Raw genomic sequence first — 27,621 nt, forward strand, 5'->3', positions numbered from 1 at the left:
ACTCTGGCACCAATATTTAATGAATTATGCCCCTTTTTGCTTAGGATATACTTATATAGTGTTTTGATACATTTTTTCTTTACCTCTCTTATTACTTTAAGTTGATATTTTTGACATAGACTCAGGCTATTGTGCAATATCTTCATCCACAATTGGAGTCATTAAACACTCCAGTGACAGCTCTAGTTTCCTCAGGTGTGCCCAGTTTCACTATCCAGCATCGAAATAGTCGAGCGCGCTGTCTCCTGTGACAGCTCTTGTGAAATACATGTAGTTGCATTACAGAATTTGTTGTGGAAACTTAGGTATGCACACAACTACAGACAGAAAATATTTTTCTTGCATAAACATCACCCCCACTTTTCTTTTGATTTTTATTCAGCACTGACAATATTTTATAAGTAAATGTAAGTTACAGACATTTAAAATGGGTCCTAATGTGTGCTGCAGCAATTGGAAATTTCTGAAGTTTAGATAGAATGAAGGAGACCAGATATTTAGTGTGTTCATACTTTTATAAATAGCAAATTTTAGGGGATAGATGTACAGTAAATAAAAAAAAAGAATTGTTCATATGAACCATAACATGCAAATGACCTAATTATTCCTTACACTGTACATGCTTGCTCTGGGCAGTTTGTTGTCAATACCACAGTGCTATATACTGGCAGAAATGTTCAGTCAATAACAGACTACTTATGACTCCTTCTAGGGGGAAATCCCTATTAAAAGGAGATTGTAAATTATTTACCTGTAAATATGTATAGATTATGACATTGATATATGTATTATTGCAGCGAAAACCTCCGCCTCCAAGGGAAAGTGACATGTTTAACAGCAGTGACAGTATAAACAGTGAGGAGGATAGCCTAGAACAAGACTCTGAGGGAGAGGGTCTCGAGATAGATGCATCAAAGTTCTCTAAACAGTCTAGCTCTTCACCAAGAAAATCACAGAAGTCTGTGTCTAAAAAAGGGAGACAACCCAGGAATGACTCAGATGAGGATGATGATAGGTTTGGGGGCAGTGAAAAATTGCTTCTCAGCATGAAAGAGCTTAAGGTTAGTACACATACTTGCTGTTTGATCCATCTAATCAGTAATGGGGTTTCGGGAATTGCAGTTTTATTTTGAAAGATCTTGATATAAACTATACATCATTCTAAAAGTATCTGAAGGTGGCAGTAGGAACTTTATGAATTTTGAAGATACTTTTAATGATGTAAATTTAATAGCAAAAATGTGTATTTTTCCACGTAAATATCATACACTATCAATTACAGAATTAAAAGTGATATTTCCCCTTCAATCATTTTGTCTTCACTCATAAATGTTTAGCAAATTTGTTTTCATTTTTGTTTTCAGACTTTGCGGCAAAGTTTGGTGAAAAATGCAGCAATACAACAAAGTTTAGCAAGAGACAATTCAGTAAGTTGATTTTGCAGGTATATTTTCTTTATTTGATTGTTAGTTTATGTCTTTTTGATCTGTCTACACGTTCTTTTAGTTGATGAAAACTTCTGAACATGAAAACACAGTAGAAGTGTTCAGTTGGTTTCCAGGTGCCAGTCTTCAGCTTGTTCTTTCTAAACTGTTGCCATTGATTTCTGGTTAAAGTTTTATGACAGTTTTCTGAATTTTTAGCTCTGCTATTGGGAGAAAAGTGAGAGCTATACTAGTGTCCCCCACCCCTGCCCCCACTTCGAACCCCATCATATTTGTTTTGTTTTAAAAAAAATCATATCAACCTGTATTTCCCTTACCCATCTTTTACCCTCTCTTCAACTCAACCCTAGTTTGCTTTTAACATTTCTAGCAATAACGTTGGTATTATGCGTTTATCTGATATTCTTTTCGAGTATCCTTCATGATCTTAGCTGTTGGATTGATATAAAGTTCAGCAAAAACAAAAAAAAATGAAGAAACAAAACTTTTATTTACAGTGTGATGATGACTTCATGCCAGAGTCACCTATTCCAGAGGTTGAGGAAGATCTGCCCTCAGATGATGACTTTTCACCTGAAGACAGTCCAAGGAAGCAGCTCGACCTAAAGCAACCTAAGATGAAAGCTAATGATACCATTGTACTAGAATTTGGTGGAGGACAGTCCTCAAATAAAAGTAATGAATACATGTTATAAGAATATTAAAATGATTTAAGAATATGTGCAGATATACGGATGAGGCATTTTTGAAGTCCTTGAATATATATGTTCATTTGCTTGACCTCGGCTATGATTTCCAGCAAACTACCTGCACCTTCATTTAAACCACATTTACCCTATACCTTGCATTAATTAAAAAAATGAAAAAAGATCCATTGTATAAGTTGCATAGGATAACCTGCTGATTATCTAAGAATTATATGTAAAGATATTAATCAATCAAAGTACTAAATTATAGTACTTAACACAGTTATACAGTCATTATCACACAATTAGATCATTTTAGTTTCCATTTTTGAGAAAATTGCTGAATAGAACTGCAACCTATAGCAAATGCAGGGTTATTAAAATATTGCAAGTAACGAAAATTACCACTTTGTAGGTCAGCACAATGTCCGACTTAATGCTGCATGAAAGTTTCATTGGATAATTCCAAGGAGCATTCATAGCAAAGATCTATGATAACACGCAGGGTATCTTTCAGAAATTATAGTACATGTTTTGAACTCCTACATGAGGTAGGTAAATATCTCAGAGAAATCTGTAAATGAAAGCTATATTGTTTGTATATTTCAGAGGTGGAGAAGAATTTAAGTGCAGCAAGAAGGAAAGACTTAGATGAGGGGGAATATAATAGTGGTATCAGTCGACCCACCTCAGAGAAACAGAACAGAATACCTCCCAAGACGGTCAATAGGTCACAGTCTGCTAAAACACTAATTTCAGGTACAATTTATAACAAATATATGATTTTTATTGTGGTCATGGCCAAGCATTTAAGGTTGCTGTCTCTGAATCACTTACCCCTCTGTGTTGGTTTGAATTCCACTTTGGAAGTCATCCATCTATCTATCTAGAGGTTGGTGGTTTGACTCAGTACATCAGAAATAATGACCAGAGGGGCACCTTAGGCCTTCCTCCAACATAAAAGCTGGAAATTTGCTGTAAAATCTAAATTGTACTGGTTTGACTTAAAATTGAACAACAAAAAAAGGTTTGTTTGTTTGAAATTGTTGATTCAGTTATTGTTTACTTTAGTTTGTCTAATACATGTCACAACATAATGTTTCATTATGTTACAGCTAGTTCTGGACATATATTAAAGAAGGAATATCTTCAGATTTTATCATGATATAGATAAGCCTACAGTGGACACATGGTGTTTAAACATAAGTTACGTTCTACCCATTATAGCACTGAAGTTGATTAAGTCAGACTTACTTAAACAACTATTAAGGGACCAAATTATATTGTATTAAGAGACCTGTGACTTTTTGCACTTCCCTTTTGTATTCTCTTTATGCAAGTTGTACAGTATATGGAAATTTCTTCTTTCAGAAGATATAAGGTATGATGTGTACATGTGGGTTACAGGAAAGTTCCTTCATACATTTATCAATCTCACATTGTTGTGTTATGGATTTCAATCCATATGTTTTTTTCTAACAGGTATTTTTTCTTTTTAGTTTATAATTTGCCACAAACTCAGGCTTCTCTTGAAATGTATTTCAGAAAATGCAGGTAAAAAGTCTGTGCGTCCTCTGTCGGCAAATAGAAGAACACCAGACCAGGTATGGACAGACCCTGACACAGAAGCTTCAGCTGTCATGGCTGCCCTGAGGGAGGAAAATGCCCAGGCTTCAAAGCATAAACAGGTAAATAAGCAGGTGTGATCAACAGCCCATACAGATTCAGCAGTCGTGGGCAGTGTATTCTTGGCAAACTGGTTGAGGTTGCTGACTTTGATCACTTGGGCCTAACCAATATGGGTTCAAAACTTTGGGTGCAGAACTCTTCATGTGAGGATCTTTTGTATAGAATTTTGGTTCTACCCAGGTGCCTGCATATGGTGAAATAATGTCATAGGGGCACATTGGGTCTTCCTCTACCATCAAAAGCTGGAATAGTCTCTATATGACCTAATGATTGTCGATGTGACTCTAAACCTAACAAGTTAGGTAAAGAAACAGCAGTCCTGGAGGAGGAGAAAGCTTAGGCTTCTGAAAATGTGAAGAAGTAACCAAATTTCAATAGGGACTTGTTGAATATCTTGATTCAAGAACATGATTACCGTTGACACTATATTCAGTTCATTTTCCTATGTCTTCTAAGATTTTACTTTTCCATCGTTAAATATAACATTTTAGACTTCCAAGCCAGAATTTGCACTTAATCTGATTTTCAATGCAAAACTTATTTCAGACACCAAGACAGAGGTCCTCACCTAGCCATATGAGTCAAAACAAGCCACAGTATGACCGGTCTGAAATGCCACCAAGGTCACACCAGATGAGACAGTCAGAGAGTCCAAGATCCAGTGTGAGTTCAAGTAATAGTGAGCCGCTAGTGCCAATGGAGAAAATCAATCAAATCATGGAAAAGGTGCTTAGGATGAGTCCAAGGTAAATTAATAGCCAGTAGATAGATTTCGTATTGTAAAATTTTAATGTTTTGTGAGGAATTTATTGTAGCTGTACCAGCTATGTATTTTTCAAAAAAATACTACTTGCTAAGGCATTAATATTGTCATAAATACCAGTAGCTTTATAAGTCTCACAGATTGGCTGTACATTGCAAGTATTGTACTTCACAAACCACTTCCAGTTTTTAATAAATAAAGTACGATAAAGTAAAATAAAATTTTAGCCTCACAAAAATATCTGATTTTATGATATGAAGAAGCCTAATATTCTCAGGTGACTGACTGTATTGTAACTAATGCAGCCATACTTCTTTGCGGTATGCTCCATTTACATTGCACACTAATTTGCATAAACAGTTTGTTTTGCTGAATTCAAATTTTCTTTTGAAGTTTGTTCGCTGTTTCTGTTTTAATTTTATTTTCTCTTACCACATAGAAACATTGAAAGCCATATTTCTATGTGGGCATGTAATCGGCTCGGATATGTTTGATGAAGTTCTTTCCACATAGAAGTTCAGAAGTCTAAGCATGTCACCTTTAAATCTGTAGGTGGTATTTGTGTTGAATATTTGGCAAGCACCTGTTTGAAGACAGTAACTTATAATTTGCTCACATGTATCAGAGTTATGTCCCTTTAAATCAAAGATATTGAAATGCAGCTGGGATCTGCTTCCCAAACCCGCCTCAATATCTAGGACGTGAGTTCTTCTCGAAAGCATGTGGAGTTATTTAATTATTGAAACTTCAAGTGGGCGCCTCCGTGGCCATGTGGTTACGGTCGCTGACTTCAAATCACTTGCCCCTCATCGATGTGGGTTTGAGTCTCACTCGGGGCGTTGAATATCATGTGAGGAAGCCATCCAGCTGGCTTATGGAAGGTCAGTGGTTCTACCCAGGTGCCCGCTCGTGATAAAATAATGCACGGAGGGGCACCTGGGATCTTCCTCCACCATCAAAGCTGGAAAGTCGCCATATGACCTAAAATTGTGTCGGTGCGGCGTTAAACCCAACCAAAAAAAAACAAAAAACAAAAAAACTTCAAGGGAAATAAAGATCTGAAATAAAAGACAAAAACAATTTATTAAAATATCAAATTCAGTAACAGATAAATCGTATATGTTCTCAAGGTATCCTCATCTATGAGCCTTGTCTGTATGTCTGTGGCGAATCCTCATCTTTGTGCCTCGTCTATACAGCTGAGATCCTTGTTTTGGTGATTTCTTATACAGAAAATCTTGTAAATTTAGTCTAGCTTGGAATTTACTTGTCAGGATAGTGTATGGAGATATCTGCATAAGATTTGTTTAAAGTTTTATCTTTCTGTACTAAATTAAATATTAGGGCTCCATGGTCTCTGGAGTTTCTGGTAAAACCTGGAATTATTTAAATATAATGTGGAACAGGATACTATTCTTTTGGATACTGGTTTTTATTTTGTACAACAATGGCTGAATATTTATGAAAATCTATGAGGATTTATTCTATAAGGCTGCCAATCTGCCAGGAACTATAAAGCAGTGTATTTGTTTATAATTACCTTTTAGTGTATGGAGATACTGGCATGATAGGTTGCATATCTGGCAGAGAAAAATAATCAGCCAAGAAAATGGCTCTGGTAACTTAGAATTTACTGAGATAACGGCTTTAACGTCTAGCCAAATGCTGATGGTAGTCAGGTTATTTATAGTCTGGAACTCCATGCATATATGTCATCGAGCCGATGACGTCGCTGGCGTGGATTAGCCCAAGCCAGTCGTTATCTCAGACATTGTTGGCTAAACTCTGTTACATTCAGAATGGCTGCAGCCACGTATGTAATTGATTTGTGAACGTTTTCTGACGCATGCCATATTATAGGATTATTAAGTAATGTTGAATCATATTGGATCATTGGGGATGAAGATATACATACGATGTATTGATTCACGGAACAGATCATGTGTATAAGGTATATAGGCCTCAGTAGAGATCTTGGTTGTTCTTAGTGTTGTGGTTTTCGGATACTACACGATGCCGGGTATCCAAATAATATGAGAATGAGCAGTTGCTTGGTTGTTACAGTATTGCAGATGGAGTCTGGATTGTATCAGTTTTACATGAAAAGCAGCCTATAATTTTACACAGCGTCTTTGTATTTTATTGCTGAAATCTTTACATTGTTATTCTATTTTTTTAAGGCATCAAAGACGCTTGGTAAACATGCTTGGCAAGATAGAGAAGTCAGTTATCACTGAAAGTCAGGAAAACCCTGTCCCTAAACCTCGTAGTAAACCCAGAACCTCAACTGATGGTCCTATGAGAGCTGTACATAGATCTGTTAACAAGGTAATTAATATATTTATTATTATTGAAATAGTAGAATGAAACATGTCTGGTAAGTTTGCAGTGAAAAAATATATTTGACCTGGAATAAAAGAAAATTTGTTTGTTTTACATGCAATATCAAAATATTCTTCACTTGTGGCCACCAGTTCTTACATTTTGCCTTGTGGCTATGCCACTGTTGAAAATATTGCATCTGATGTTCACTTGTGACAGATGTTTGAATCTTACACTGAAACAAACAAATGTCCACCTTTATTAAAATTTGTCATGAAATACTTAGTTTGTTTCATTCATGAAGTATTACTGAAACATGTTCTATCTGAAAAAAGATTTTATGGTTAATGATATTGGGATTTCAAAATCAGATGAAAACAGACATAGTTTCAGTGGAATAAGTAGGCTACAGTTATGTTAAAAATGTTAGTAAATGATAAATGGACTTCTGGATATTAATCAAGAGTGTCACCTGAAAAAGTGCTGAATTCCTATTTAATGCAGATATGCAAGCAGAATCGTAAAGAAAAGGCAAAATTGATACTCTTGAATCTTAGGAAAATTTAAAAATTCTACATTTGTTTTTCAGACATGATCTTCAGATAACAGTGTTATAAAAAATTGTATAAAAGGTATTTTCTGGCTTCTATGAGCTTGTAAAACTTGTTCAGGTTAGATACAAGTATTTGATTAGAAAAACACCTTGATGCAGTTTTTGGCTATATATCTTATTATAAGCTCTGTTGCATATTTCAGAAGCCTTCAGAAGATGAGAATGTTATAGAAATTCATATTGAGGTCACCTCTAATTGGGGTCATTCTATGAGATTAGGTCTGACAGAGATACAGGTGTACGATCAGAACAACACGTTGATACCAGTATCTGCGGCTGATGTCACTGTACATGGGGCTGAGGAATGCAAGGGCAGTCTCGATCTTCTCTTTAACGGAAAATTCAAGGTGAGATAAAACAATTACTTTTAAATTAATTAATTGCATGAAAGGTGTAGTTACTTTCTAGCACTGAAAGTTTCGAAGACAAAATCTTGATTTCTGTTTTGATATTTAAAGTATTAACACAAAAAGTTATTATACCCCAGATTCAAAGTATATTGGGGCTATATTGGATTCAGGGATGTCCGTCCATTTGTCTACCCGCTTGTCCATTGTGACTGCTTCATATCTTGTTAACCACTGGGAAAAATTTTCATAAAACTTGCATCAGTTATTAAATCCACCTAGACAACATGCAGAAGGCAAAACCCAGATCATTAGGTCAGAGGTCGAATAACTTAATTTCAGGACTACGCCATATTTTCTAAACCCCTTGGGAGATTTTAAATGAAACTGTCATTAAATATTAATCTCATGAAGACCATATGCAGAGCGCACAACCCATGTCACTCTGTCCAAGTTCAAGGTCATACATGGAGATCAAAGGTTCGGTAACTTAACTTTGTGTCTGCTCCATATCTTCTAAACCGCTTGTAAGATTTTCATAAAACTAGCATAAAGTATTTACCTCACCAAGATTACTTGCAGATAGCTTAACCCAGGTCACTAGGTCAAAGGTCACAGATCAGATAGCAAAAATTTGTGTTCGCTGCAAATCTACTTAATCACTGGAAAAGTTTTCATAAAACTGGCATTGATTTTTAACCTTGGCAAGACAACATGCAGAGTGCACAACCCAAATAGTTGTGTCCAAGGTCAAGGTCACACTAAGTGGTAAAAGAGCAAATAACTCAAACTTGTGTCGTCCCCATATCTTATTAACCACTGGAAGGAACCACTGGAAGGATTTTCATAAAACTAGGATTTTCATAAAACTAGCGCCCCATTGGAACCATTGCCTTACCCTTGCACGATCGTAAGAAGCGGCTAATAGGGTCTTAATACTTGGTTTTGCTGTAACTCTGGGATTCCAGCAGGTATGCAAATTTTGATTCCATACCTCATGTTTTTATTTTGATGTAAATGAGATGTGAAACCAAAATTTGTGGTCCTGTTTGGCGCCATATAACATATACTGTGTTGGTGAGCTGTAAAACCCAAATAAATAAATCATAAAACTAGCATCATTTGTTAACCTCATCAAGACGGCATGCAGGGTGCACACCTAAGGTCAAGGTCTTACTTGAAGGTCAAAGGTCATGATCACAGCATTTTACTTACCCTCTGTCTAAGTGGCATCTGAAGGTATTAATCACCTATAGTGATAGCTCTAGTTTTCTTCAAACAGAAACAATTCATTTTAGTTGGAGCAAAATAACAGGGCCTAAGTAGCATTTTTTTGCGTAATGTGATAATTATATTGCAGATTTTGTTCATCTTGTCTAAAGCAAATGGTAAAATAGTAAAGCAAATTTCATTTTATTGTTTTGTTTTTACCAGACTAACAAAGAGAGGAATATGTGGAGTTGTCGGTACCATGCAAGAAGACCAGTGGAGTTTATGATAAATGTACGAAATCCAAAATCAGCATCGAGGGAGGAGTTCTCACTGTCTCAAATGAAAATATGGAACTATAACAAGAGTATTGCAGTATGTATTTAATGTTTGTCAACTTATTTTTTTCATGAAATAGCTCTTAATGCAATTGTTCCATTTCACTTAGTTAATTAAACAAATCCAAATTTACTGTACAAAATGTTGCTGTAAGTGAAATTACATTAGTAAACTTCCATTAAAAAAATCTGACCATCATACTATTTTATCAAATTCTAAAACAAGTAATTTGCAAAAAGGGAAATTATACTGTTTAGCAGTTTTCAAGTAATATCTTAACCATTCATAAACAAAATTATGAATGTTACGCATAACATGTCATAGGAATGAAAGAAAGAGTACATGTTTTAATCATGCCGCTGAATAAAAGGAAGAAAAATAAGATATTTTTGTAATACTCAGAATGATTGATTAGCTACTATAGATTGGTAAGTATTCTCAATGGTTTTATAAGCTCATCTGATTTTTTGAAAAAAAAATGATGAGTTATTGTTATCTCTTGATCAGCATGGGCGTTGCCTGGTTAAGTTTTATGTTTAGGTCAGCTTTTCTCCTAAACTATCAAAGGAATTGCTTTGAAACTTGCAACACTTGTTCACCATCAATAGCTGACCCTGTACAGCAAGAAACATAACTCCATCCTGCTTTTTGCAAAAATTATGGCCCCTTTTGGACTTAGAAAATATCAGATTTCTCGGTTGAGTTTTATGTTTAGGTCAACTTTTCTCCTAAACTATCAAAGTTATTGCTTTGAAACTTGCAACAGGTGTTTACCACCATAAGCTGACCCTGTACATTAAGAAGCATAGCTCTGTCCTGCTTTTTGCAAGAATTATTACCCCTTTTGGACTTAGAAAATCAGATTTCTTGGTTAAGTTTTATGTTTAGGTCAGCTTTTCTCATAAACTATCAAAGCTATTGCTTTAACACTTGCAACACTTGTTCACCATCATAAACTGACCCTATACAGCAAGAAACATAACTCTGTCCTGCTTTTTGCAAGATTTATGGCCCCTTTTGGACTTAGAAAATATCAGATTTATTGGTTAAGTTTTATGTTTAGGTAAACTTTTCTCCTAAACTATCAAAGCTATTGCTTTGAAACTTGCAACTGTTGTTCACCATCATAAGCTGACTCTGTACATCAAGAAACATAACTCCATCCTGCTTTTTGCAAGAATTATGGCCCTTTTTGGACATAGAAAATCATGGGTAGGGTAATTTTTCTATTATACAAAAAAATCAGATGAGCGTCAGCACCCGCAAGGTGGTGCTCTTGTTAAAGCTAGTACTTGCAAATGATGCCACTTGTAAATTCAAAATATTCTTGAATACACACATATGAGCTGCACCTTGAGAAAACCAACATAGTGCATTTGCGACCAGCATGGATCCAGACCAGCCTGTGCATTGGGGCAGTCTGGTCAGTATCCATGCTATTCGCTAACGGTTTCTCTGGTCTGGATCCATGCTGGTCGCAAGCGCACTATGTTGGTTTTCTCATGATGCGGCTCAATTATTTCATGAATTCTGAACACTGTGAATGATCTCGCTAACAATGAAATTGCCAAAATAAAACCTTCACTGAATTATACAGTTAAAGCAGAGCATCCCTTTAGGAAGATGTGGGAATAAACTGGTTGTTTCTGTTTCAGGACCTTGACATAGGAATTAAAGATGTACGGGTATTTGTTGGAACTGAACTAGTCTTTAACGGGCCAGTAGAGAAAGGCTGTGGAAATCAAGTGTTTGATTACTGCCATGTGATTCCACTTAAACCTCAAGGGGCACTCAAAAATGGTTCTAACCCCGAGGTAGAGGTAGAAAAAAATGAATCTTCTGAAGTTCCTATTCCTAAGAAAAGAAGTAGTAACGTTAGTTCTAGTTCGGCTGAAAAGATAAATAGAAAGAAAATGATAGAAGAGAAAAGGAAAGACAGTATGATCAAAAGGTCTAGTAGAGACAGTGTAGAACTTTCCGTTGATAAAAGTCGAAATCGACCTCCGGTTTCACCTAGAGGTGAAAGGTCACCTTCACCTGCTCCTAAGTTTCCAGTAAACAAGTCACCAAGGGAACCAGCTCCCATCAATCATCGTAGTATTTCACCCCGTCCGAGTCAAGATCGTAAGAAAACATTCCGTAGCATCAGTATGTCATCTCAGTCTTCCGCATCCTCGGGAGGTGAATCAGCACCAAACTCTCGTCCAACATCTGGAGTCAAGAGTCCAGCTGTACGTAGTGAGACTAGGACACTAAATCATCCAGTTATGGGAAAGAATGTAACAAACAGTAATCAAGGGTCAGACAGTCTGAGTGAAAATGAAGGTAGGAAAACATTTTTTGCTTTGCTCTATGCTTACTTTAGCTATATAACAAATTGTTTTATGACATTAATATTTACAGCCTCTACATCGAGTCGAAAACAAACTCCAGATAACTCAACTGATAGGTAATTGCTAGATGTGCCATTTAATGTCTCATTAACCCTTACCCTGCTAAATTTCTACAATGGACTGGTCTATCATTTAATTTGCGCAATGCCATTTATTATTGAAAGGTGTGTTCACTGAAAATTTACTGACTGAAATTCAGAAGAGCAAACAGTGTAGACCATGATCAGCCTGCACAGATGTGCAGGCTGATCTTGATCTGCACTGGGCGCAAAGGCAAAATCATATGCCGCTAGCAGGCTAAAGGTTAAAACATCCTTACAAGTCGTGCATTTTCCATTACTGCTCATGAACAGACTCAATAAAACTGAGTCTGCAATTTTCACTGTTTGCTTTGTTCTCAGTGCTTCCGAGGGATCTACCTTCCAGATTTTATTTGTGTAGAAGAATGGTGTGGCAAAATATATCTTCTGTTGTTTGTTCCTCAAAACTGTAGTTATTCCTGTTTTCATAGTACATGGAAAAACTAAGTTAATTGGAATGATCAATTGGAAATGGTATGACATTGCTATTTTTTGCCCTCGAGATCAGTTTATTCCTCCATTGGCTCATTCAGGATAAGGAAATTGTTTAAAGGTGATTTCCAGTAGTTACAAAGTTTTGCAGGCTCCTTGCTGTCAGTCATATCTTTGAGAGATTTAAGATTATTGAGATTTTACAACTAAAATGTTTTAGATGTAATTCATGTCACCAACATTTTTTAGCTCACCTGTCACATAGTGACAAGGTGAGCTTTTGTGATCACGCAGCGTCTGTCGTCCGTGCGTCCGTCCATAAACTTTTGCTTGTGACCACTCTAGAGGTCACATTTTTTGTGGGATCTTTATGAAAGTTGGTCAGAATGTTCATCTTGATGATATCTAGGTCAGGTTCAAAACTGGGTCACATCCCTTTAAAAACTAGGTCAGTAGGTCTAAAAATAGAAAAACCTTGTGACCTCTCTAGAGGCCATATATTTCACAAGATCTTCATGAAAATTGGTCAGAATGTTCAACTTGATAATATCTAGGTCAAGTTCGAAACTGGGTCACGTGCCTTCAAAAACTAGGTCAGTAGGTCTAAAAATAGAAAAACCTTGTGGCCTCTCTAGAGGCCATATATTACACAAGATCTTCATGAAAATTGGTAAGAGTGTTTACCTTGATGATATCTAGGACAAGTTCGAAACTGGGTCACGTGCCTTCAAAAACTAGGTCAGTAGGTCAAATAATAGAAAAGCCTTGTGACCTCTCTAGCAGGCCATATTTTTCATGGGATCTGTATGAAAGTTGGTCTGAATGTTCATCTTGATGATATCTAGGTCAAGTTCGAAACTGGGTCACGTGCCTTCAAAAACTAGGTCAGTAGGTCTAAAAATAGAAAAACCTTGTGGCCTCTCTAGAGGCCATATATTACACAAGATCTTCATGAAAATTGGTAAGAGTGTTTACCTTGATGATATCTAGGTCAAGTTCGAAACTGGGTCACGTGCCTTTAAAAACTAGGTCAGTAGGTCAAATAGAAAAACCTTGTGACCTCTCTAGAGGCCATATTTTTCATGGGATCTGTATGAAAGTTGGTCTGAATGTTCATCTTGATGATATCTAGGTCAAGTTCGAAACTGGGTCACGTGCGGTCAAAAACTAGGTCAGTAGGTCTAAAAATAGAAAAACTTTGTGACCTCTCTAGAGGCCATATATTTCATGAGATCTTCATGAAAATTAGTGAGAATGTTCACCTTGATGATATCTAGGTCAAGTTCGCAAGTGGGTCATGTGCCATCAAAATCTAGGTCAGTAGGTCAAATAATAGAAAAACCTTGTGACCTCTCTAGAGGCCATATTTTTCATGGGATCTGTATGAAAGTTTGTCTGAATGTTCATCTTGATGATATCTAAATCAAGTTTGAAAGTGGGTCACGTGCCATCAAAAACTAGGTCAGTAGGTCAAATAATAGAAAAACCTTATGACCTCTCTAAAGGCCATATTTTTCATGGGATCTGTACAAAAGTTGGTCTGAATGTTCATCTTAATGATATCTAGGTCAAGTTCGAAACAGGGTCATGTGCGGTCAAAAACTAGGTCAGTAGGTCTAAAAATAGAAAAATCTTGTGACCTCTCTAGAGGCCATACTTATGAATGGATCTTCATAAAAATTGGTCAGAATGTTCATCTTGATGATATCTAGGTCAGGTTCGAAAGTGGGTCACGTGCCATCAAAAAGTAGGTCAGTAGGTCAAATAGTGAAAAAACGTTGTGACCTCTCTAGAGGCCATATTTTTCATGGGATCTGTATGAAAGTTGGTCTGAATGTTTATCTTAATGATATATAGGTCTATTTTCACTTGTTTGAACTGGGTCAACTGCGATCAAAAACTAGGTCAGTAGGTCTTGAAATAGAAAAACCTTATGACCTCTCTATAGGCCATACTTTCCATAGGATCTGTATGAAAGTTGGTCTGAATGTTCATCTTGATGATATCTAGGTCAAGTTTGAAACTGGGTCAACTGCGGTTAAAAACTAGGTCAGTAGGTCTAAAATTAGAAAAATCTTTTGACCTCTCTAGAGGCCATATTTTTCAATGGATCTTCATGAAAATTAATCTGAATGTTCATCTTGATGATATTTAGGTCAGTTTCGAAACTGGGTCACGTGCGGTCAAAAACTAGGCCAGTAGGTATAAAAATAGAAAAATCTTGTGGCCTCTCTAGAGGCCATATTTTTCATGAGATCTTCATGAAAATTAGTGAGAATGTTCACCTTGATGATATCTAGGTAAAATTCAAAAGAGGGTCACGTACCTTTGAAAACTAGGTCAATAGGTCAAATAATAGAAAAACGTTGTGACCTCTCTAGAGACCATATTTTTCAATGGATCTTCATGAAAATTGGTTAGAATTTTTATCTTGATAATATCTAGGTCAAGTTCAAAACTGGGTCACATGAGCTTAAAAACTAGGTCACTATGTCAAATAATAGAAAAAACAACGTCATACTCAAAACTGGGTCATGGACCATCATGGTCCTCTTGTTTAATTACTTCCCTATTATGTTACTATAAATAGCTTATTTAGTAACTTTTTAGGTCACCTGTCACAAAGTGACAAGATGAGCTTTTGTGATTGCGCAGTGTCTGTCGTCGATCCGTGCGTGCGTAAACTTTGCTTGTGACCACTCTAGAGGTCACATTTTTCATGGCATCTTTATGAAAGTTGGTCAGAATGTTCATCTTGATGATATCTTGGTCAAGTTTGAAACTGGGTCAAGCGCAGTCCAAAACTAGGTCAGTAGGTCTTAAAATAGAAAATCCTTGTGACCTCCCTAGAGGCCATATTTTTCAATGGATCTTCATGAAAATTGGTCAGAATGTTTTCCTTGATGATATCTAGGTCAGGTTCGAAACTGGGTCACGTGCAGTTAAAAACTAGTTCAGTAGGTCTAAGAAATAGAGAAACCTTGTGACCTCCCTAGAGGCCGTACTTCTCATGGATCTTCATGAAAATTGGTCAGAATGTTCCCCTTGATGGTATCTTGTTCAAGTTCAAAACTGGGTCACGAGCCATCAAAAACAAGGTCATTAGGTCAAATAATAGGAAAACCTTGTGACCTCTCTAGAAGCGATATTTATCATGGGATTTGTATCAAAATAGTGTGAATATTTATCTTGATGATATCTAAATCAAGTTTGAAACTGGGTCAACTGCAGTCAAAAACTAGGTCAGTAGGTCTAAAAACAGAAAAACCTTGTGACCTCCTTAGAGGCCATATTTTTCAATGGATCTTCATGCAAATTGGTCAGAATGTTCACCTTGATGATATCTAGGTCAAGTTCAAAACTGGGTCAACTGTGGTCAAAAACTAGGTTAGTAGGTCTAAAAATAGAAAAACCTTGTGACCTCCCTAGAGGCCATATTTTTCAATGGACCTTCAGGAAAATTGGTCAGAATGTTCACCTTGATGATATCTAGGTCAGGTTTGAAACTGGTTCATGTGCTTCAAAAACTAAATCAGTAGGTCTAAAAATAGAAAAACCTTGTGACCTCTCTTAGAGTCTGTACTTCTCATTGGATCTGTATGAAAATTGGTCTAAATATTCATCTTGATGATTTCTAGGTCAAGTTCGAAACTGGGTCAGCTGCGGTCAAAAACTAGGTCAGTTGGTCTACGTCATCCGTGTATCCGTGCGTAAACTTTTGCTTATGACCACTTTTGTCTAAGATCCAGCCTTGAACTTTGGATGACATGTACAGTTTTGCACACCAATCTTTAAACTGTCTTTCAGTGACCATAAATGTGACCTACTGATCTACTTTCTATTATTTTAGCATCAGTTTGCCATTTGAAACATGTAATTCAATATACTTAGGTGAGCGATTCAGGGTCATCATGACCCTCTTGTTTTTAGTAAAGGCATTATCATAATATCATGTGCTGAATATTCTTGCACTTTCCTTTGTACTTTATTTTAAGGATGAGGCTTCTATGTAATAATTGTTTTATCAGTTTTAACAGGTATTGGTAAGACTAAAGTGGACCGTAACCATAGGGGTCACTTCATAAATTTGTTCAGTTCCAGAAACTCTACATATAATAACCTAGCCGAAAAAAAATCAAATGCTAGGTGAGGCATGCCAATATCCAAGTTTCCTGTCATTCCATTAAAACATATGGGTTTTTTGACAATTGGAGAAACTCATCAAGCTGTAATGGATACTCCAAGATCCTCTACACCACCTTGCACAAGGGAAGGGTGGTACTTAGACTTAAAAATCAGATAGACCACAGTGCTGTAATCTTGCCAAAGCATTTTAGTGACCTCTCCCCCCACATCCTCCCCACTTTAAATTGACTTCTAGTCCCAGCAATAACTACATTATTCTAAATGTGTTTTTGTCCATTGCTTTATTGGTGACAGTTTCAACAAAATGGAGCAAAATTCAACTTACATCTTTGTACATGAAATATTAAGAAAAGCTGAAATTATGCCAGTAGTAGTATTCTTGTGAATCCAGAGAAAAGAAAACAGTTCTATTTGAATGTATAAAGCAAAATTATCCAGGAGGAAAACAAGATATAAATTGCCAGGAAAAATATTTAATAAATTGCTGATAGAGGTATTTAGATAGTTCAGATTTTCAGCAGGTCAATATTGTCTGGTGCAAAAATATTTCTATATTTGTTTTTTTTTTTTTTTTGCTGCATAAGTGATTTATCTCTTTTATGTCTTCTTGAAGTTATAATTAATGTCCCCCAAACTGAACAACTTGTAAGCCACAGATATTAACTTTATTCGCACTCCTATTTTGAACAATCTGCCAGTCTAGTATGCCATTATATTTGTGCTTTAAAGCAATCCTTTCTTTAGTCACAGTTGATTTTCATTTGCAAGGTGCATGGTCTGTGAAAATTAGTCAAAAGTTTAAACCATCAGTGTATAGAGACCGTACCATAGCTCTTCGCATACTTTGATTTTTCAAACTAAAGTGATTTTTACAAGTGCACCGGTTACGATAAAAATGTAAACAACGGACTCTGTCTATGAAACTTTGAAATGAATGAATGACAGTCGATCTCAGTCATAATACTGATTGACAGTGAATGCTAATGACTCCATGTGTTGCAGAAAGGTATTTAGTTTGTAACTGTAATTTCCCATCAATTGAAATCCTCTCAAAACTGGTAAACTAATTACTTATATTTGGACAAATCTCATCGTCTTTGCCGTTCGGCAGCTGCAAAAAGGGCAAATATAAAAGATTCAATGTAAGTAATATTTCACTGGTACTGCCAGTTAGTAAGTTCATACTCTGAATAACACGTCAGAGAAATTTGGGCAGATTTGACCAATTATGACGTTGGCAGCATTAGATTATATTTTTTCTTTACACAAAAATTGCCGTTAGGTAACAAAGCGAATACGGCGATAATCCGGAGTTCACCGATTATTGTTCCAGTTCACGCAATGTAATCCAGCAATTAAACTGCATAGCTATTAGCTACTGCTGTTATAGGGAAGTGGTAGAGTGTCTGCCTTAGGGGTGAGAGGTCCTGGGTTCGAGTCCCAGTTAGAGCTTAACTCTATTTAGATTCTGCTAAAGCATAGTTTTGCTGTTAATAGACTGTTCCAGATGTTCTAAATTTTTAGCACACAGTATCATGGATCAGTATTTAGCAATCCAGATCAAAGTTGAATGTTAAATCAAATGCACCCAATTAGAAAATATTGACTATTATGTCCCTTTGATGTTTATGCTCTCCATGTTCAAGAAGAGTTACATTTCCTTGATCACAAAATTTTCGTTATCATGAAAATAATAAATGCTCATAACTCCGCACTTCTGGTTAAAATATTGTCTATATTTCTGTTTTTGAGAAATATATGGACATTTCTCTTCATTTCAAAGCTTTTTAACTTCAAACCTATGATTTGAAAAACTTAGGTACTATCTCTACAGTGTATATACATAATGATCAGCATCCAAAAAATAAAAATTATTGTTAATTTTACATATTTTCTTATTCATGTATTGAACACAAAAGACTGAAAGTGTGACATTATTTTATGATAAAATTACAGTTTGTATGTCATAGTAAATAAAACATAGTATTGTGGCAGCACTTTTAAAATGAATAATTTATAATAATTGTTTGTATGTCACTGTAAATGCATCATAGCAGCTAGCTTGAAATGGATATGACACAAATTGGGGATCTTTTTGTGGATGTCATGTTAGAAGCAAAATAATAAACCCAAAACATAACAGTAATTTTATTTAGTGATAAAATCTTCATTTTTGATATATTATTTCTTAAATAAGAGATATAATACAGCAGTATACTTGACATTGTAAATATGGCAAATAAAATCTGTAAAATGTTTTACGGGTAAGTGCTCAGGATTGTGTTGTATTTTTAATTGAAAAGATCAGGTAAATTGTTATACAGGTTGAAAGTCTTAGATCAAATGAAGATCTAACTAGATCATCTAGTAGCTGCGTAAAAATACAATTAGAAAAACTCTTAAATTACAGTCAAAAAATATAATTACTTTTACATTTTTCTGAACCATTTGAATGAATTGCATTAATGCAGAATTATTAATAATTAGAACGAAAATAGTCAGGAAAATTGAGTTCCATTCAATTTGAATTAAATTGTATAAGGTTTCATAGATTGAGCATAAATGATTGATTTATTGAGGTCATAAGCTATCATTGCCGGGCTCATTTTACAATAACAGTTTGATATAATTAGAATGATAAAGGGATCTTTTTTGATAAAGAACAATAGTGAAGACCAAGCATGTCTTATCAGCAAGTTTTTCTTTTTTTAAAGCAATTTAAATGGTTTGTGAGCCTTAATTGAGGTGTTTTTATCAAAATGAATGCCTGGTTAACAGCCCCACTGTAGATTGTTTATTAGTTGTATATTTTCTTACTTCATGTGTTTAGTTCACTGACTTATACGAACTTTATTTACAATTTTGTTTGTATATAACGATGTACCAATATGTGTACAAGTTATCATAATAAAATTTTGTCTTTTTTGTCTTTGTCTTTTGTCTGTATTTCATTAGCAATGTTATAAGTTACCAGCCATACATTTCCTTGCAACTTGCAGCTGATATTTTTGCTCATTGCTAAAATTATACATGAAACTATGATTGTTGTCATATTTTTAAGTTGGTTGCCAGATAGAATATAGATACATGTCTCCACAGAAATGACCCTTTCTGTCCATTTTATCTTCTTTTGCTTCCTTCCAAAAGTAATGTAATGCTCTCCATAATTTTTAGCAAAAGGGGAATGGTTCATTCAAGCTGTCTGTTCAGATCATGTGTGTATTTAAACTTATTTATAGTCACCACTGGTAACTTTAGTTAGACAATGGTGCAAGATACAGTATAGAAGATGCTCAGATTCCAGAAGCTTCCCATGTCCTTAGTTGTGCCAGGTGTAAAGCACACATTCAGTCAAAGATATAGTGGTCTATTACATGGTTACGCCACTAGCTGTATTGAAGCTGACCATCTGGATAATGTCAAGTCTTGTTTCATGTCAGTTTTAAAATTTATAATGTTCAACTTAGGTCCGAGGTATATTTCTTTCCCATTTATTATTAGACAGCTCATATATATTGCCCAGTATCAGACTTTGGTTGAATTTGGATTCTGCTACAAATAGATTAGAATTATTAATACCACAATTCATATGGGCAATATTCATAAAGCTGATTTGGTAAGTCATTGTGAGTTTTTTTTTTTTTCATTTCCTTTTTCTCAATTGTTCAATCATTTTGTTTCTTTCTACTTTAGATACTTGTATTTTATACATGCGAGACTGGCAAACTGTAAATGCAGTATTTTTCTGTTCATTGAATATTATTTAAAAGGCACCCAGTCACAGCATAAAAGTCTGCCCCACCAGCTCCCTCAAGGCTTTGATTGAGATAAATTGAGATTGCTTATATGAAGGAACTAATAAGGAAAAATTTATTTAAGGAATAAATTTATGGTACAAATTTTCCATGATTCCATTAATTGGTAATGTTCATTTTACTGATTTTCATTGATGATATTCTGACATGAATGATTTATTGTTATTTCAATGTTTTAAACCACAATGAGTTTTCAAACCCCCTTCTATCAATTTGATTGTTGTTCAGCCACGCTGATCGCTGATCAATAAGACCTGTAATACCTGAAAATGAATTTTATTTTCATCAATAGGCCTATTGTCATATTCTTTTAAACGCCCTAATTTCATCAGTTTTTAGTGAAGTTTCTATGTATTATCTATTAAATAAGATACCTGATATTCAGTTGAACTTCTGTATTTTTCCTAATAACTGTTAACAGGGAGCATGAAAATTTTGGCTCGAAGACAGCCAGGTTTTTCGCCGTAATTATTTAAGTTCATCTCGGGCTATTTTTATATAGCTATATCAGAACTATTTTGCTGCAAACTGTTGGCCTGATTCCCAGATGATGTTTCAGAAATGTTTCCCAGGTGACTTTCTTCAAAATATGTTCAGATCATCATATGTACATGTATAATAATGGAAAGTAGTAATTTGCTGGCCAAATGTAAAAATTATTTCCCACAAATGTTTTCTGGGTGATTCTCTGAACTGTTCAAATTATTCTGATTCATTGTAAATACAGGATTGCCTGGGTACTTCCTATTCATATAATATTTTTGGAGGGTAAAGAAAGCTGCCATGCAGAAGAGCAATATAGGGCCATCATTGCTGTCTTCTTTAAATATAACTACAGGTAAAACTTTCTATCTACAGGGAAAAAAATATCATCACATGATAAGTTCAGGTTTTTTACTGCAAAATAGTTTCTTTTGCTGTTTTTAACAGACTGTTGTGTTATTTGTGATGTTGTTATATAAAAGCCCATCCAGTGATCAGTAGGGACCAGCCCAAGGGCTTTGACTGTGTGATCCTTATATCTGTTGCACTTGTTCTGTAGTGGACTTCACCCTAGTTTGCCCTGGTATTTAGTTTACTGTATATCCCATTATGTATGTACCTACTACAACTTTCTTTATCTTTAGCATTTTCTTAAGTTAAAGAATAATAACAAAATAAAAAGTATAATTCCTGCTTCAATTTAGAGTGCATAAATGGAATTGTTATACACATTTGCATCATGATGTCATCAGTGACATCAGCTTTCCTCAATTGTTTTTTCAAGACTTTGCTGTCCCTAGATCAGTATTCTGAAGTTCTGAAGTTGTATATATCAAAGCAAATCCTGTATAATGTTAGAATGAACTATGAATATTAGGTATCTGGAGTTGTGGCATTTTGTTAAGTAACAGGTTCAAAGAATTTTACAGACATTTTGAAGATACAGTCAGTAGAAGACATGAGATACAGAAATACTGGAGGATGGAGTGTTGTCAAATTTCTGAAATTGGATGTCATTTAGAGCACATTTTAAAACTACATGACCATTTGGAGAATGCTGAATGTATTTTACAGTCCTGAAAGTATTAGGAGTATATTGCAGGAGGGCATAGCCCGAGTGCCAACATAGGTTTAGTAGTGCTAGTAACCATGTAAGGAAGAAGATTGCCATTTAAGTAGTTGTTTATTTTAAACCTTAACACAATAATGATTTCTTAGTTGCTTGAATTAGTTAATCATATAAAATATCAACATTAACAAATTTCTTACCATGGCGACACAGCGCAAAATGACGTTGCCATGGCGGGCCTATAACCAGTTATAATGCCTTCTTCTGGTTATTCTGACTGGTTTAAAGGATTTTGTCCTGTGCAGTTTTGTAACTATATAATGATGATTTACATAAAAACCTGACACTCGGTGAATAAGCTGCAATTTTTTCTAACTGAAAGTAATTACCATTTTTAGCTCGACTGTTCGAAGAATAGTCTAGCTATTCTACTCACCCTGGCGTCGGCGTCGGCGTCACACTTTGGTTAAGTTTTTGCATGCAAGTACATACAGCCATCAATTAAAGGCATATAGCTTTTAAACTTATTTTTTCTTTTTCTAGGTCAATTACCAACCTATCTGGGTCAAGTCCCATAACTCTGACATGTATTTTGAGCAAATTATGCCCCCTTTTGGACTTAGAAAATTTTGGTTAAAGTTTTACATGCAAGTTACTTTCTCCAAAACTAATGCAGATATTGATTTGAAACTTCACATGTGTCTTCGGGGTTATAAAACTAGTTGATAGCAGCAAGTCCCATAACTCTGACTTTCATTTTGGCCAAATTATGCCCCCTTTTGGACTTAGAAAATTCTGGTTAAAGTTTTGCGTGCAAGTACATACAGCTATTTCTAAAAGGCATATAGATTTGAAACTTACTTTTTCTTTTTCTAGATCATTTACCAACCTCACTGGGTCAAGACCCATAACTCTGACATGTATTTTGAGCAAATTATGCCCCCTTTTAGACTTAGAAAATTTTGGTTTAAGTTTTACATGCAAGTTATTATCTCCAAAACTAATGCAGATATTGATTTGAAACTTCACATGTGTCTTCGGGGTTATAAAACTAGTTGATAGCAGCAAGTCCCATAACTCTGACCTTCATTTTGGCCAAATTATGCCCCCTTTTAGACTTAGCAAATCCTGGTTAAAGTTTTGCGTGCAAGTAGTTACAGCTATTTCTAAAAGACATATAGATTTGAAACTTATTTTTTTCTTTTTCTAGATCAATTACTAACCTCACTGGATCAAGTCCCATAACTCTGGCATGTATTTTGGGCAAATTATGCCCCCTTTTGGACTTTGAAAATTCTGGTTAAAGTTTTACATGCAAGTTTCTATCTCCAAAACTAATGCAGATACTGAATTGAAACTTCACATGTGCCTTCGGGGTTATAAAACTAGTTGATAGCAGCAAGTCCCATAACTGATATGCATTTTGGTCAAATTATTCCTCCTTTTGAACTTAAAACTCTTTTGATATTTAACCTTTTTGGGTAATATTTTCCTGCTTCTGGGACAATATTTCGAATAGTCGAGCTTGGCTGTCTTACGGACAGCTCTTGTTAACAATGCAATACGTACACATAATTATCTCAAGGTGAATATATCATTACTTGCAATTTTATAATTTTATGATTTTGATATTATTTTTGGTTTTTATTGAAATTCAAGTTTACTAATGGTTATAATTTGTATAATTAGACAATATTGCATACCTAAACAGGCAATAAATAATTTTTACTTCCAGCTGATTTATCAAGTAAAATAAATTTGTCATGGGACCCAAGAAGCAATGAATTATAGATACGGAAGCATTTTTATTCACAAATGTGCAATGTTAAAAAAGATCTTCTTTTATGATTTAAATGGATTATTCATTAAGCCATTGCATGCCTGAGTACCAGTGAACAAGATTGAATGTCACACTTTCAATTCTGTTTTGTTTTCACTCATAGAAACAAACTATAACATATTAGCAGTATGCCATATTATATCCGTTAAGAGTACCAACTTCTGTGTGTTAAACAGAACAAAATTTTCTTATGCGTTTATAATAATAATGATAAGTCTGTATTTCTCAAGGCTTATGAGACTGATAGTTTGCGGATATGAAATTGATCATTTTTAAATTGGTTTAAATGAAGTTAGAAGACTTTTAGATATACTGTTTGATACTATTAGAATGTAATAGCTATATATAAAATCAATAGAAAAAAAAAACAAAAACAGAAAAAAACTTTGTTGAACATAAGTAATTGCATGCATTGTATACACACATGCTGTACATAATTCTCTAAGGACATGATATAGCAAGATGAATGGATATTGACTCAGACAACCTTTCTACATATATTTGACCAAAGTCATACATTACTATTAACAATGAATCTAACAATGGACACATAAATTATATTGTTTACAAAATAAAATGCTATGTTATATAAAAAATAATGTTTGAAATGAACAGAGATTGGGCACAGGTGCTCTGATAAGGGTATATACGTTAACTCTGTTGAAAGTGGTACTGATAATATGAAAATGTTTGCAGACATGGATTAAATCTTTTAACTAGCAAGTGCATGAATAATATTGACAAGTTCTTTAATGGGATTTTAAAGAGTTACAAGGTGCACACTTGGGTTGTGCTTGAAATTCTTAAATCGTGAAGAAAATTTTTTTATTCTTTTTTTTTTTCAAACTTCAATTCAAGAGTATTTCACACTTTTCATCAGGGTGCTGTTGTGGAAGGATAAAGAAAGTCTTTGTATGCTGTACATACTTATTCAATTTGATGAGGAGTTGCATTATATGGAAAACTCTTCATTTTAATGGAAAAATATTGTTGCGGAATAGTGAAAGGAATTCTATCTTGTGATTGCATAGTTACATGTTAGAGTAATATCTTTTTTTGTGACAGGGTCAATGAAGTTTACTGTCAGTGCTTGAATGTTTGAAAATGAATTAAGATTGGCAATGTCAAAATGGCATAGATTATACTAAACAGTTTGTTTAAAATTTACAAAATGGTGTCTACGGTGTATAAAAAGAGTCATGGCTTATGGAAAGAGTCATTTAATTAATGGATTACATTAGTTGATATAGTACAGGGATTATCACAATGAGTTTCTCCGCTTCTTACGGCCAGCTGGTTGGTACGACAGGTTATTCATCCAACCAGGGCGTCTGGAAAAAGATGCAGCTGAAGCAGGAGTTTCAGCTACAACAACAGCAGCATCATCAGCTGCATCATCATCATCATCAACAGCAGCGTAAACATCAGAAAAAGAATCGTAAAAAATGGTTACAACAGACAAGTGGCGATCATACTATATATAATATATCTGAACAAGATGAAGGAGATGAGGGTAAACTGCCTTTGATTTCTGCAGGTGATTCACACATCCATGTTACAAAAATAGAAAAATCTCCAAAGAAACACGCGTTACCTAAATTACCAGACAGATTAGGTGAACTTCCGCAGATTGTAGTAACAACAGAAGCAGAATTGCCACCACCTGACATGGAGGTAGACATGGTACCGGAATCTGAGTCAGTATCAACTTTAAAACCACCAGTAATTCGGCCACTATCTCCGGTGTTGATCAGAGATGATACCTCACTTCAACATGTTAAAAAGCAACAAAATATGAAAAAAGCAGACATTTCAAGATACTTAGAATCCCCAAAATATACACATATACGTGTGCCACGGAGGGATGCAGTTGTCACTCATGTATCACAAGAATCATTAGACTCGCCTTTTATGTTACCAAAAATAGACAAATCAAAACACCCCCATCATCATCATCATCATCATAAGCGGAAGCCAGTTACCATATCGTTGTCAAAGAATCTTACGCTGGCCAAGGCATCTTTAAGAAAAAAATGGAATTACAGGTCAACAAATGAACCATGTAATTTCTTCACTGCACCACTGTCCGCTAGTTCAAGAACTACAAAAGGTACAGAGGAATCAAAAGAAAGTAAAAGTAACAGTACCGACTTTGGTTCAGTGACGAGTGCATCATTGGAGGATCTCAGGACTCGATCTCTACAAGGAATACTGTGCAATAATGAAAACGAAAATAATATCAACAACTTGAACCATGCTGTGAAATCCGTTTTGAGCAAGTCAATGTTCGTTGGCTCACATGGTGCTAATAAAGAAAACTTTGGTTATAAAGATTTGAGCAGTACTCAGGGTGGTGCAAGAAAGAAATGGGTGTTGCCAGATTATTGGCCGGGTCAAAACGTAACAGAATCAGATGGTAAGTTTTAACTCTTATCATGCTGGACGATTGATTCTGCCTTTGCGACCAGTGTAGATCTTGATAAGCCTGCACATCCATGCAGTCTGATCATGACCTGCACTGTTCGCCATTCAGTCAGTATCTTTTTGGTACACACCTCTTTTAACAGTTAATGGTACTGTCCAAATTGAAAGGAGAACAAATACATTATAGAAATTTAGTAGGCTAAAGGTTAAATAATGGACATGTACACAGTGCACCTAAGCACCTGGGAAAACAATTTTTGAAAGAGTTTTTTCTTAAACCTCAATCATAACTTTCTTTGAAAGGATAATGCTCTCTAAATGTCATTACCTATCAATACTTAAGAGCTAAACCTCAGAATGTCAGGAGGTTATTTAATTTTGAAATATTTCAAGGTACTTATGAAAAGACTGTTAACATGCATGTCATATGGAACATGTAAATTATGATTTTTTGTCCCTAAGTAAACATCACTAAATTGTAGATTAGCCCAGACTATTTAACTTAACTAATACCCATTCAAGTACAGTCATTTTTTTCTGTCATCAAACATCTGATCTTCATTTTGTTGGATTTTCAAATTAGCTTTAAAGATTGAACTGTCTCTCATTTTCAACAAGACTAATGATCTAAAAACAGCTTTAAAGGCACTTGCCTCCAGATTGTTTGACAACAAAAAAAAAAGATTTTTTTTAGATATCTTATTTGTTTAGAATGCTTTAAAACTTAATTACTGACAGACTATATGTTAAGGAAACACATGAGAAGTAGATGTTTTTACTACTTTTTATGATGAAAATCAAAAAGCGTTTGTAATGCTTTACACAAGATAAACTGCCTCGATTATAAATATCTGTATTTAATGCACATTGAACACTAAATCCTCCATATTGGTATCGGTAATGATAGTGGAAAACTTCATTATTGCCGCAGTGGTCCGGATTCGATTTCTGATGCGGTCATCTTTATTCCTTGATTTGGCATTTTTAAAAGAGTTTAGAAACAAAAACTCATATTCTAATGTTCATAATATGACCAAACTTCTATTTGAAAGAAAGATCATATTTTAGCCAAATCTGGAGGTCAGTGCCTTTAAGATATATACCGGTTGGCATTAAATGGTTTAATCGATAATAAACAAGTAGATTATTATCTTTTGTTTAACAAATTGCTTTTGGTTTCAAAATTTATTTGATACTCGACTTACAGTATCATATTTGTGATATCACATATTCTTAAAAGGCCAAAGTTTTGTCAAATGTCTTAACCAGTCTAATATTTGAATAATGTAATGAAAAATGATAAAAATAAAAAACTTTTCATAATTAATTATGTATTCTTTTGGTAATATGCAGGCATAAGCCTTCTGAATTATGACAGTTCAAGGTTAATTAAGGTTATTCTATAAGTTATAATTTTGACTAGGTTTATTTCATGTTCACCTTGATATTCATTATTGGGTGCCGACCAGTCACCGGACAGAAATCGGGGTTTTTCCATTGCCGTTTTATAAAAAATGAACACAAAA

At 34.9% G+C, this 27,621-nt stretch overlaps 1 protein-coding gene across 2 annotated transcripts in view; it reads left to right on the forward strand.

Moving 5' to 3' along the window:
- LOC123563429 (katanin-interacting protein-like) overlaps positions 1-27,621 on the forward strand; it is a 67,949-nt gene that overhangs the window by 10,857 nt on the left and 29,471 nt on the right. For both annotated transcript variants that reach the window (XM_045356247.2, XM_045356248.2), the window contains exons 7-16: positions 798-1,061; positions 1,365-1,427; positions 1,943-2,120; positions 2,741-2,890; positions 3,677-3,819; positions 4,367-4,566; positions 6,764-6,911; positions 7,662-7,865; positions 9,300-9,449; positions 11,069-11,738. In XM_045356247.2, the coding sequence (XP_045212182.2) occupies positions 798-1,061; positions 1,365-1,427; positions 1,943-2,120; positions 2,741-2,890; positions 3,677-3,819; positions 4,367-4,566; positions 6,764-6,911; positions 7,662-7,865; positions 9,300-9,449; positions 11,069-11,738 (2,170 nt within the window). The remainder of the gene's footprint in view (positions 1-797; positions 1,062-1,364; positions 1,428-1,942; positions 2,121-2,740; positions 2,891-3,676; positions 3,820-4,366; positions 4,567-6,763; positions 6,912-7,661; positions 7,866-9,299; positions 9,450-11,068; positions 11,739-27,621) is intronic.

This window comes from Mercenaria mercenaria, chromosome 2 (genome assembly GCF_021730395.1).
Source record: "Mercenaria mercenaria strain notata chromosome 2, MADL_Memer_1, whole genome shotgun sequence".
Lineage (NCBI taxonomy): Eukaryota > Metazoa > Mollusca > Bivalvia > Venerida > Veneridae > Mercenaria > Mercenaria mercenaria.